This window comes from Triturus cristatus, chromosome 10, assembly GCF_964204655.1.
Source record: "Triturus cristatus chromosome 10, aTriCri1.1, whole genome shotgun sequence".
Lineage (NCBI taxonomy): Eukaryota > Metazoa > Chordata > Amphibia > Caudata > Salamandridae > Triturus > Triturus cristatus.
The window spans coordinates 490,143,909-490,157,958 of NC_140593.1; the positions used below are offsets into that span (position 1 = coordinate 490,143,909).

Below are 14,050 nucleotides of genomic sequence, written 5' to 3' on the forward strand. Positions count from 1 at the left end.
GGGACAAGCGCTAACCCTTGGCAGATCTTTTTAATACTAAACATAGTACAGATTTATTGAAATATATCAAATAATAGGATATTATGCATGCACCCAGTAGGAGCAGGGGAGGATACAAAAATAAACACCCGAGACAACGGAAAGTCTGATGTAGTGAAACATTAAATGCCAGTAAAGATGGTTTAAGTACAGAAACTGTGAAATGGCATCTGTCATGAGATGAATATTTAGGATGGGTTAAAGCAAAAAGTTATTTGAAGAAGGAACATTACAAACACAAGTTTTCTTTCCCTGGATGTTGTGTGTTTAAAACAGGGGTCTCCAAACTTTTCTGAGGTGAGAGCTAATTCTGATCAGTGAAAATCATCGTGAGCTACTGAAGGGTACGAAACTCGCGCATTGTTAGCAGACGCCCCCACGCCCATCTTAATTAACTTTAAGCCTTGTGTCCATTTATTCATTTATAAAATTTATAAAGTGCTCTGCAACACAAACAGTATCCTGGCACTAGCCAATAACAGAAATTTGATAGACACAGAAAAGATGGAAAACACCCTAAACCCATACAGTCAGATGCTTTAGTTTACTTTGACTAGGGGCACTAGGACAGGGCTGCCATGTGTGTCAGTGAGAGCGTGGTCTTTAGGGATGTACGGACATGTGTGTGTATGAATGGGATATATGTACCGTGACAGAGAGACAGTCTTATACACTCGAGGCATAGGACATACCTTGCGCTATATGTGGCATTGTTACATTTAGAACACAAATGGGAGCAATTTAAAGTGCAGAAAGATGTTCAGCAAAAATGTTAATATGTAATATTTAATCTGCACTTTAAATGTCTCCAACTTAAAACATTTGTTGTGTTTTTCACGTATAAATATGGCACTGTATTGAGAAAATTAAAATGAAGGGTTACCTTTGTTTACATGAATTTCATAAAACTCATCATTAAAATGTTCTCCCATTTACAAAGACCAAGCACGTTACTCCCAGTGGTCAGAAGACTTGGTGTCATATGTGTAACAGAAAAATACATTTGTTTTAATGAGAGGAATTTTAAGTGAATAAACAGGTTTCATAAAACATTAAGACATATTTGGCTCAATTGAAAGTGGAAAAACTATTATTATTTAATGTTTCATAGAAAAGGTTTTCTTCATTTTAAATTTCACTCATTTGGAAAAAAAACTGACAATTTTTCAGTTATAAATATGGCACAGCATCTACTGGTCACTGGAAGCAAAATGCTCATTTAAAAGTATTTAGAAACATCATTTTGTTTCCACACTTCAATACGGAGTTGACAAGGACTTTTATTTAAGAGTTAAATACTTCAGTTCTTTACCTCCGTGACCTCGCCTAGCCCATAATTCTGACTGAGCACTGCTCATTGTGAGGCTCTATTATCTGCAGTTTGATGATAATATTGTGAAGTAAACACAGTCTTCCCTTGAAGTTAAATGAAAAATATGACCTTGTGCTTATTTAAAAATGAACTTGAGGCTGTGAGCTATTTTGGAGGCTTCTGGAAGCTACTGGTTGCTCGCAATCAAATGGGTTGAGATGATGGAGCAAGGACTCATAAAAGAGACTTGCTCGGAAGCAAATCTGTCATATAACTCATAACGTCATACTAACTGTTTCGTGAAATTAATATGCACCACATTACATATATTAGCAAAGTGAAGCTTGCTTACGTGTTTTACTAACAAGTAACCCGAGTGAAACTTAAAATTGCTGCCAACGCGAGAAACTGAACTGCGCATGCATCAACTGCATCTACACAGAATGACGTTCTTTCGCTTGGAGGGAAATTTCTGCACCTGCGCAATCGCATCTAAAATGGCCACTTGATAGCTCACATGCTAAGCATCTGCCTCGCCGAAATCAAAACAAGCTATTTAATAAGTGCTAATGTGGGGAGAGCTATTATAAGTAAATGGGATTAGAGTAGAGATAGGTGGTATACAGTGAAATCATTTTATTTTGAATTTAATATGTTTCTTTTTAACCTCTCTACTAGTACGTATTTGGGCCTCCGAGCGGGACTGAAGCCTGTATCACACGTGACTTTCACACAGGCGCAAAAATAACAAGCTAGAAGCCATGATGTTGGTTTTTGAAACCCGTCCAAGGCCATCTTCGCTACATGTCCTGGGAACCTGATGGACTTCCTGCACGTTGAATAAAAATGAATGTATACTTTTTCCTGATAAAGATGTGAATACGGATGGGAAATAACGCTTGGGAATAAGAAATTAAGGGGCGTGAACATTAAACAAAGAACCAAAGAAAATGATTCATACTCAGCATGGTGTGATGATCATTCCCCTTGCCTGTCCAATCAGAATTAGAGGTCTCATAAAGTTGAAACTTTAAGGGGTAGTACATGCCATTGGAAAGGTATAATTGAGGTAGTTTAGTTAGTTAATCGGGCTCGTGATGTTGAGATACTGGATGCTGTCCGAGTGCTCAACGAAAGCTAAAGAAGAATCGATTTGCAGACTTAGAATTTAAGCCAATTAACTAGAAGATGATCGCAGAAGAATCGAGGAGGCACATAATTAGAAGATCGCGGAAGAAGATAGTGTCAGAGAGGGGTGCGACGCAGGCGTCTGATCTAGAAGAGGTAATCTATCCCTGTCCTGAAATCTTTGTCACCTGAGCTTTCCGAGGGGGACCCTCCAATTCTTTGGCAAAGGGGTTGGTTTCCACACCATTCTAGGTAAATATACTTCTGTGTAGTATGTCATTGTACTGCTCTCTATATCCTCTCTTTCTTGAGCACTGTCATTGTGAAATCTCGTTCTTAAATAGGTGACTGATTATTGAAATATTTGATTTTCCTCCCTTGGAGAAACTGAGTTCGTACTTTATTTTGACTCACATGAATTTGATTAGATAAATCATTTAAACTTTTTCCGAGTCTGTGATTATTTCAAAGAGAAAGGTATATAATTTCTATGTCATATCACCATAAACTAAATCTAACGAATAGCTCCATTGACCAGAAGAAAGAACCTTTTTTATCAATGAAAGATTAGATCAAATTTGACAGGTAATGAATTTCATAAAAGCATTTTACAAAATTGACCCCCAGCGGCATCTACTAGCCTGTGTGAATGTGTTTTTATGGACCCAGGTGAGTATATGGTGTTTGAGTACCTGAGGTTGGCAACCCGCTGGATCAGAGACACCTGGTTTAAAACTAGGTTACACTTAAGCAGAGCTAGCTAGATATTAATGTAAGCATCTATATCAGAGGTACTCATAGTACGGCCCGCGGGCCGCCAGCAGCCCGGCAAGCCTGTCTTGGCGGTCCGCGGACCTTTCAGACATCGTACCGGTGTTTTTTGGTTTTTAGGTCTCGCCTTGCGATCGCAAAGCGAGACTATTGTAAGCGGGTTTTAAAAGTGCTCCCAAAAAGCGGATTGCATGGCTAGCACGCGCACAATCACGTGCATCGTGCCGCCATGCAATCCGCTTTTTGGGAGCACTTCAAAGGGTCTGCTCCCCCGCCCCCGCCAAGCGCGCGCGCCACGCTCCGCTTTTTGGGAGCACTTCAAAGGGTCCGCTCCCCCGCCAAGCTCCGCCGGGCTTCTCTTGTTTTTTTGGGTCGTTCGCTGCACATTAAGCTTGGGCACCTCTTGGCTGCAGACATTACACGCCTGGCCCCCCTTGTGCGCTTTGGCCCTTTACATTGAAAACCTCCTGGGCTAACAGGGTCCCTACAGTGTTCAGATAGGCCTCAGCAGCTCGCCCAATGCTGCTGGCCTCGCTGTTACCACTTCATTCTTGCGGCCGCTCCTGCCACTCTCCTACAGCCTCGTTGCTCCGGCTGCGCTGGGACCTCTCAGCAGGAGTGGTGGGGCCTAATCTTCTGTGCCAGCCGGCCATGCGCGCACTCTTCCTACGGGTGGGGCACTACCGCCAAGGCTGCTCTCCTGCACGCACGCCGCCTGCCAAAGGCTCCCTTATCGGCCAACAGCACCTCCCCATCTGGCTGCTTCCCAGGAAACACAGGGGACCGGACTCCACAGGAAGCCCCTCCTTTTCTCCACAGTGAACAGTGAGTCTTTTCCTTTTATTGTAAACGGGGCCGTTACTGCCTCGCTGCCCAGCGGCCCTCTCCTTCACATTATCTTTACCGCCGCACATGTGGCACTCCACCCCATGTCTGCTCACCCCGATGGGGTCATTCTTCCTCCTGCTGCCACTCATGCCTTAGGCGGCTGCCTCTTTCCCCTTTTGGGCACTTCTCTACAGCTGTTCTGACCGGCCACTGGCTTCACGCGGTCTCTCTTTTCACTCACGCTGTGCAGGGGGGCTGGAGCTGGCACCGGAGACTGCTGGGTCCATTCTGGGCCGAGTTAATCTTCCTCGCGGGGGCGGGAGAGTGGGCAGCTACTCCACTCTCCGTCCTCCCACATTAGGCTCTCTTCACTGCTCGCCACAGCCCCACAACACCTCTCGCCTTCCACGGGCTCACCTCCTGCCCTTTACTTGTCGGGAGTCACTTGGCCTCATGGCAGTCTGCGGTGGCGGCCAGCATCTTGGCAGTCCGGCCTCGCTCGCCTTGCATCTCTTCCCCTCCGGGACTCACTTCATGCCGGATATCTCCACAGCACATTCTTCAATGCGGGTTGGGCTCCCGCCACCTCGCGTTCACCTCGGGGCTCCTCACACGCCCTGCAGGTCTTCCGATTGTCTTCTCCTACTACAGGGAGTGCCCTCAACACAGGAAACACACTTTCCCCCTTCACCACCTTCAAAAAAGCATTTGCAATGCAATAGGTCTCGCATTTGTGAGATTTTGAGCTATTGGCATTGTAAATGACAATGCCTTTTATTTATGTTTTCAAAACCAACGCATAGATAAAAAGTTTGTCATTTACAATTCCAGTAGCTCAAAGTCTCACAAATGCGAGACCTATTGCATTGCAAATGCTTGTTTTAACAGTGTCAGCAAACACAGACTCTGCTCTGTGGGGGCCCGGGGATTCAAGCGATAGTCCGAGTGGAGCTGCTGGGGCGCTAAGAGGTGAAATACAACAAAGCCTCGTTATCATGCAAATGGTCTCTTAAAGACCTGTGAAGTACACGGATGGGGCTGTGTGCGCGCCCTGGAAGGGAAGCTGCCTCAGCTGCCACACAAGCAGAGGGGGAGGTGACAAAGAATGACAAGAGAACAGCAGGGTGTGAGAGTAGAGTAAGGGGACAGAGGGCAGTAGGGAGAGACAGAAACAGACAGACAGAGAGAGAGGGAGACAAGAGGAGGGCGGGAGAGATCGAGACAAGAGGAGGGCGGGAGAGAGATCGAGACAAGAGGAGGGCGGGAGAGAGATCGAGACAAGAGGAGGGCGGGAGAGAGAGAGAGACAAGGGGAGGGAGGGAGAGAGAGAGAGACAGACAACTGGAGGGAGAGAGACAAGAGGAGGGCGGGAGAGAGAGAGACAAGAGGAGGGCGGGAGAGAGAGAGACAAGAGGAGGGCGGGAGAGAGATCGAGACAAGGGGAGGGAGGGAGAGAGAGAGAGAGAGACAACTGGAGGGAGAGAGACAAGAGGAGGGAGAGAGACAAGAGGAAGGAGGGAGAGAGACAAGGGAGAGAGACAAGAGGAAGGAGGGAGAGAGACAAGGGAGAGAGACAAGAGGAGGGAGGGAGGGAGAGAGAGAGAGAGGAGGGAGGGAGGGAGACAGAGGAGGGGGGGAGACAGGAGGGAGAGAGACAGAGGAGGGAGGGAGAGAGAGACAGAGGAGGGAGGGAGAGAGAGAGACAGAGGAGGGAGGGAGAGAGAGAGACAGAGGAGGGAGGGAGAGAGAGAGACAGAGGAGGGGGGAGGGAGAGAGACAGAGGAGGGGGGAGGGAGAGAGACAGAGGAGGGGGGAGGGAGAGAGACAGAGGAGGGGGGAGGGAGAGAGACAGAGGAGGGGGGAGGGAGAGAGACAGAGGAGGGGGGAGGGAGAGAGACAGAGGAGGGGGGAGGGAGAGAGACAGAGGAGGGAGGGAGAGAGACAGAGGAGGGAGGGAGAGAGACAGAGGAGGGAGGGAGAGAGACAGAGGAGGGAGGGAGAGAGACAGAGGAGGGAGGGAGAGAGACAGAGGAGGGAGGGAGAGAGACAGAGGAGGGAGGGAGAGAGACAGAGGAGGGAGGGAGAGAGACAGAGGAGGGAGGGAGACAGAGGAGGGAGAGGAGGGAGGGAGACAGAGGAGGGAGAGGAGGGAGGGAGAGAGACAGAGGAGGGAGGGAGAGAGACAGAGGAGGGAGGGAGAGAGACAGAGGAGGGAGGGAGAGAGACAGAGGAGGGAGGGAGAGAGACAGAGGAGGGAGGGAGAGAGACAGAGGAGGGAGGGAGAGAGACAGAGGAGGGAGGGAGAGAGACAGAGGAGGGAGGGAGAGAGACAGAGGAGGGAGGGAGAGAGACAGAGGAGGGAGGGAGAGAGACAGAGGAGGGAGGGAGAGAGACAGAGGAGGGAGGGAGAGAGACAGAGGAGGGGGGGAGAGAGACAGAGGAGGGGGGGAGAGAGACAGAGGAGGGGGGGAGAGAGACAGAGGAGGGGGGGAGAGAGACAGAGGAGGGGGGGAGAGAGACAGAGGAGGGGGGGGGGGAGAGAGACAGAGTTTACATCTTCCCTCTGCTTTCATAATGATTAGAATTAAACATAGTGTATACAGGTTTTTTGTGAAATAGGAGCAGATGCACCATTGAATACTTTGATTTTTTTTTACTTGTGCAATTGAATTGACGATGCATCACCAGATTCCTGCAGTAGATCTTTGGTGTAGTGAACTTTGAATCAGTGGTCACATATTTTCAATTATAACAATTTAGTAATAATTTAGATAATGTTCGTACAGTCTACTTTCAGGACTGGCAAACTATTTTTTGTCATGAATCACTGACCCCCTTTTTTGCCCCACTTTTTCGATAAGTACCATATAAATTATTTTGCTACATGTCAGTAATTTCTTTTTAGATGTAACAGTTTGCCTAACGGTTCGTTAAAAAACATTTGGTGAACTTCTCTTGATAGTGATCAGGCACTGTTAAGACCCTGGGAAAAGCAAATCAGAAATCAAGGAAAAGCTGAATGGGTTATTTGGCTTAAGAAATTTATTTTCTTTTTTATTTCAGCAAACGGATTATCAGTTTGTTGACTTTAGGTGATAGACAGTCATTGGCCAGTGAAGTCCTAACGTGGACACAACGACGGGGTTGCAATTTAAGGGATGTGTTTCAAACTACTGTCTAGACAGGTTATAATGAAGCCCAAATACCTTGTTTTTGATGAGGACCAAGGTAGCGGAGGGTGCACAACAACTATAGTCAATGGAATAAATTGTGATTTTGGGTGGGAGCCAGCGCAAAATGACTGCTTATACAGTCAGTCAGTCAATTTAACTTTAGTTTGTTACAACCATAAAAGTATATACATTACATCTATTCCATCTGTTAAAATACATATATAAAATATAGCTCATATTCAACACGCCTAAATTGATCCATATCCTTTTTTTTTTTAAAAAAAAAAGGATAACAAAATATTCTAAAATTAATAAAACCGGGTAATTCATACATTTATACCTTTACATCCAATATTTCCAATAGATCAAATACAGTACTGTTATCTCTTAATTGCACCATCTCTTAACAACATGACCCTACACATACCGAAGTTACTCTGTGCCCTTAAGACTCACTTTGACCTTACCCATACATTTCCCCATGGCGCAAGCTATGTCTAAGTTCCTCATTTCCATTAAAAGTTCAACAGCTTGTGTCCTACTCATTATTCTATATTTTATAAATATTGGGCGTAGGATCTCCTTTCGTATATCTAAAAATTTCATACAATCAAATAAAATATGTACAATTTCGCAGGGGGTCCCCAAAGTGCAAGTGCATTTCCCGCTATGATCTATCATGAGATTATTCACCCCATTATTCATATAACATGGATTTATCCCCATTCGCACTTTTAGAACCTCACGTCGTAAATAGTGACTTGGTAACCTATCTATATAAGGGTAGTGTTTATCCTTTTCCCCAAGCCAAAGTCATATGGGATACTGAAGTTTTACGCGAAAAATATTCCCGGTCATGTATACAGGACGTGTCAAAACCCAATGACCTGAGTTCGTTTTTATCTATTCGGGGATAGCCTAGCTGGGGGTCAAGCCTTAGACCTAATACTCCATACGCTTCCTTTATTACTGTTTTTGCCTCATTTGCCCAGGACAGTTCACTCGTGGCAGTTTCAGCTTTACACCACTGGGAGACTTTATGAGTCTCCTCTGCCCCTAAGCGCTGCCAGAAGCGTATTAGTGCCATACAGGCTGTTATGGCCCAAGAGGTAATTCCCAGCTCTAGTCTTGCTGCTTGTACCATAGATGATTTTGGCAGCGAGAACAAGATTTTTAGGATATTTCCCTCTTCTTTGTCCCAGCTGGATTTTCCGCTTAAATAAAGTACTTCTATCCCGTATATGAATTGTGGCGGGACCATTGCTATATAGGCCTTTATAACCGGCCTATCCGACATCTCTCCATATACGCTGTTAAATCTTTTTAGGCCCTTCACAGAGGCCGCTGCCCTAATTTTAAGCGCTTCCAGATGCGTATTCCATTTTAAATTGCTCGTAAACCACATTCCTAAATATCTATACTCCATTACTCTCTCGAGGCGTTCTATACCAAGGTTCCATAAAAACGTTGTTTTATTCCTCCCGAAGCATAAAATTTTTGTTTTCTCCATATTCACTACTAATTTTTTATTCACACAGTAGTCTTTAAACCGGTTTAATTTTCTCTGGAGACCTATCACCGTCTGGTCCATAATCACCAGGTCGTCTGCATATAGTAAACAGGGTACATGGTTCCCTCCCAGTTTCGGGCTAGCCCCTCTAACCTCTCTTACTTTTTTCACTGTTCATAGCAGATTTACCTAAAAAATTAAGGGGGCAAGTACACACCCTTGCCTCAATCCATTTCCAATTTGGATCCTCCCTGACAGTCCTCCCTCCTTATCTAAAATTATCTGGGCCCAATTTTCAGTGTGTAAGGCCTGGATTAGGGCCAAAAGATCATCCTGTATTTTATACCCTATCAGGGTTGTCCACAACTGCTCTCTGCCCACAAGATCGAAAGCCGCGCGGAAGTCCACAAAGCAGCAGAATAAATTACCCCTCTGTTCTATTGACTTCCACGCTATTGCCCAGAGAGCAAAACAGTGGTCCACCGTCGAATGACCTTCTCTAAATCCTCCCTGTTCTGGGGGTACTATCTGGTTATCATATGCCCAATCCTTTAGCATACCTAGGATTACTTTAGAAAAACCTTTTTCACCTATATCCAGGAGGTTTATCAGGCGGTAATTTTTTGGGTCATTTACATCGCCTTTTTTGTGTATTGGCCTAATGATCACCCCTTTCCAGCTAACTGGCAGAATTCCTGTAATTAGTATCCTCTGAAACATCTTCGAAAAGAATTCGGCCCACCACTCTGGATTCGTTTTTATAACAACTGCTGGTAGATTGTCAGGACCTGCTGCTCGTGTTAATTTTAAATTTAATATAATACTCTTAATATGATCTGTGGAGAAGTGCTCTTTCACATTTTCCCTGACCCCATGCCAATTATTTGATACTATTTCATCCTTCCTTGGCCATTTGCCATAGATTTCCTCAAGGTGACTTTCCCACTTATCTTCCAGAACCGAACACTGCAGGATCCCTACAACTTTCCCCATACATTCTTTTATCATTTTCCAGAAGCCTTTGACATTTTTATCTTCAATTGCCTCCAGTAAGTTCATCCAGCATCTATCTTTATAGGATCTTTTTTTTCTCTGATGGTTGCCTTATATTTCATCTTTAATTTCTTAAGTTCATGCAATAATGCATCATTATAAATATCTCTTAGGCATCTTTCTTTCCGCCTAATAGCGGCTTTTACTTTTCGGCAATCGTCATCAAACCATGGTTTATTATTTGAAGGTACTTTTGGTCTATTTTGTGGCCCATAGCTGCTTATACGCTTCTTTGCTTTTCTGTTGAAAATCACTAACAGGTGCACGATTTGATATGGCACAAAATGCGTACTTCCTGAGAAACAACCATCAGCAAAGTCCATTGGTCAGCTTTTTGGCTATGTCAGTGCTTTTTTTTAAAAAACTTAATTGCTGGAGGGGCTAATGGGTCCTTAGTGCAAAAAAGGTATAAGCAGAAATATGCTTTTAGTCTCCAAAAGTGCACTATTAGTCCATGGCACTTAAATTAACTACTTTGTGAGCGGTTGTGTTCCTTCTAAAGCGGAACGCCCTCACTCCGATGTTAGCCAGTGGCTAAAGTACACCGACCTATTGCCCCATCCAGTAGTGAGCTTAATATGTAAATAACTGACCAATGGCTGATGAGGGCTAGGTGAAAGCCATTAGGAGAAGATTATAGAATATATATATATATATATATATATATATATATATATATATAGATAGATAGCACGTGCAGAGACGGGTCTCTATCGGGCGGGCCATTTTGGCCCTCACCCTTGGTGAACAGATAAATCTTAACTCTACGGCACTACCACCCTTCACTGCCTTTGATGTAACTTCGAAGAGACTCCCTTTAGTTCTTTCACAGTCACAACATTTCAGAATGGAAGCATTTTCAATATTATATACAATGAAGCCATAGTAGTTGCTTATCTTATTCGGTTAACAACCATTGGCAAAGCCAATAGTCCTGGCTTGTTATAGATATAACGTAATTTGCTGTATTATATATCTAGATGAAACTATAGAAACAGCAAAATGCCAGGCGGGCTGCACACCATGCTAAGAACAGATTTTTACCTTAGGTGTTTGAGCCACTCCCCTAATTGCATCGATCACGCCCCTTCAAGAGACACCTCGTTTTGGATGCCACTTAAAGCCACACACACATATATACACACACATACATACACAAACGAAACCGTAACTCGTCCCTACCTAGTTTATTTTAATATTGGATACAAGTTTATTTTAAACGTCACCAGTGACAGGCTAAATTTGCACTGGAATTCGATCTGGCTCAATTCTCAAACGTTTTTCTGGAAAGTTTTGTGCGAGGGAGAACTCGGTTACCACTATGACAGTATACGACAGCAAACGGATTATAGCAAGTCCAATTCCCGATAGCTTCCTACGTCCGCAAACGAGACTGAAGCACCACCCTGCGACAACCAACACGTGTCCACTCCTGATAGAGCAAGGTGGAACTCCGCATCCAACCTACACCGGGAACGGTAGCAAAGAACATTGGGGCACATGACAGACCTTCCGCGCAGTCTTACTACGTACCTTTGATGACGGAACCACCATAATCTTCTTAAAGTTGTACAACGCCATGACTGCAGGCAGTTTCTCTCGGTCTGCTCCTGCAGCTGCACTCGGCAAGGCGTGGAAGAACCAATGTAGAACTTACAGAAAGTCTACATGACGAAAGCAAGGCAACAGAAAGAAAAGACGGACCAGTTGCCTAAAATGACTGCGTGTTCTGACGATAGGCGTCAAACTTGGCGGCCATGATAGAATAGTAACTTCCCACCTACCTTTGATCCTGAGGCAGTTACGATAACAGACTGACTAATTCGTTTCAATCAAAAGTCAATAATGAAAATGAAAATATACTTAAGGTTGCAATTCGTAGCACCTACATTGAGTCGTTAATTAACTCTAGGCTATTTTTCAAGTCTATCGCGAAATTAAAATACCCAAAATAGTGAGCGGATTGAGGTCTACTTTTTTAGGTCTTGCTTGACATGGATATTTAAAAAAAGTTTTGGAAGAGCCAATAGTTGTGGAAATTCTTGTTTTATCGTGGTTTTTGCAAAGCTTCATTCTTTGGGAATACATTGCCTGGGACACTTTCAATTCTTAACGAAAAATAATTTGCTACAGGCAAAATTAACAAGCATTAAAAATACAATAGGTCTCGCCTTTTATTAACAGGCAAAATTAACAAGCATTAAAAATGAAATAGGTCTCGCCTTTTATTAAGTTAAAGCCATTTGCTTTGCTATATAATGCCATTAGCAAAGCAAATGGCTTTAACTTAATCAAAGGCGAGAACTATTGCATTTTCAATGCTTTTTCTTTTTACCGGCACTTGCTCTCACAACACCTCACTGTCCTGGGAACTTTGAATGGTGTATATTAATATTTTCAAGCGAAAATGGCATATCGCGTATCACATTTGAAATCACAAAGTTGAAGATTTGGGTGGTTAACAACAAGTGCAATGTTTTAGTTTCCAATTAACCTGAACGGGTGTGAAAGGGATTTTTCCGTTACAAAATAATGCATTTATTCTTAAATAATTGAAATTCGACCCATAAAATGCGGTAGAATTTCGCACGTATACATTATCTTCTTTCGTATCTTCTTCTATTTTATTTGCAGATTTATATAGCGCTAACTCGACCCGAAGGTATCAGAGAGCTTTACATGAGTACTAGTTGCATTTTTTTTTAAAAAGAACTATTGATGGACAAAATGCAGAACAATGTCATACATTCACCCCAGAACAGAGATCTGGGCCGAAATCCATCGTTTTTTTGCTCACCATGCCATTCCAGTTTGGACCCAGCCATATGCAAATCAGTCTTGACACTGTGCCCAATGGGAAGAGTCCAGCCTGAACTGCTAGGCCAGGTCCTCCCTGGACTGGAAACAAGCATCCTAGGACTGGTTTCGTGGTTTCACCCCTCTTCAGCCAGGATAGCTTGATTCCAGTGGCATGGAGAGAATGGGGCTCACATCTGAGCATACCCGTCCCACTCGGGGTGACAAATGCAAAAAGGACTATTGATGGACAGAATGCAGAACAATGTCATACATAGGTTCCGCCTCAGGACGTGTTTGGTGGAGATGGAGTTTGTTATCCCACTTCGTTGCATTCTCTTGAAGTGGTAATCAGAGTACTGAGGGGAGCGCTGTGTTGGAGCGGCTGCACAGAAGCCGGTCTCGGTGGCTCAGAAACAGGCTGTGTGACAGGCAAGTAGACCTGTGGAGGAAACGGTATACGATGTTGTTAGGACTGGGGATATTACACCCTCCACCTAGCTGCGATGCAAGCCTTCTAAATCTCGTTTCTCTGATTGGCATTTCCTTCTAGGGGTACTTGGAAGTGCGCCACAGTCTATGTCTTGTTGAATTATCCTGCCATCCCCTCCTGTGAAATATTAGCAGCAGGTCTCCTGCATAATAGATTTGTTAATTCCGCAGCTTCGGTCAGACAAAGGGAATGTTTGAACTCCTGGCTCAAGTTGCAGAGCACATTATGAAATAATCAGTGTGTGGTTACCTATCTGCATACGTGAGCTGTAAACAACATTTACGAGCCGCTCGTTTGCTTTAAATTATTGTAAGTTTCTTCAAGCCGTTGTATGGCCCAGACGTGCTTACAGTGCAGGACGTTGTCTGCGAGCCGCGCCTTGTAATCGATTCAACATGTGCATGCGTACGGAGGGACAAAAAATGCACGTGCATGTGGACAGCCCGACGCCATCTTTGTCCCTCCGTACGCGTGCACATTTTGAATTGATTACAAAAAGCCCTTGCATGGCAAGAGCAGCGCAACGCCAGGCGAGACCTTAAAATGTGGGTCTAAAAAACACAACACACATTACCATAGTACTCTCTAGCACTGAATGGAACTACCTTGTGTGTGGATGTTGTAGAGTGCCACCCAGCCTCTAACATACTTTGTTGCATCCTGAGGGCTAGGCTTGGTCCAAAGAATATAAATAAATGAGCTAGTGGTCACTCATGGGCACTGCTGAGACTATCACTGAGTGTGCGTGTCTATTATTGCTGCGCAGCGTGTTCCAGCAGTGCTAGCCGCGCATGTTCTTGCTTCAGCGGAAAAGGGCAAATTTACATATCCTCCCTGCGTCACAGACCCGTCGTCACACTAACTCATTCACACACACATTAATTGGTGGGCCCCATAACATCAACACTCATACGTCTCACTTCGAATCTGCACATAGGAGGAGAGGA

The 14,050-nt window shown here is 44.4% G+C and overlaps 1 protein-coding gene across 1 annotated transcript in view; it reads right to left on the reverse strand.

The window, feature by feature from the left end:
- GTPBP4 (GTP binding protein 4) overlaps nt 1–11,607 on the reverse strand; it is a 195,012-nt gene extending 183,405 nt beyond the window's left edge. The window contains exon 1 of the mRNA XM_085631911.1: nt 11,348–11,607. Within this exon, the coding sequence (XP_085488037.1) occupies nt 11,348–11,395 (48 nt within the window). The 5' untranslated portion in view covers nt 11,396–11,607. The remainder of the gene's footprint in view (nt 1–11,347) is intronic.
- Between the last annotated feature and the right edge of the window lie 2,443 nt (nt 11,608–14,050).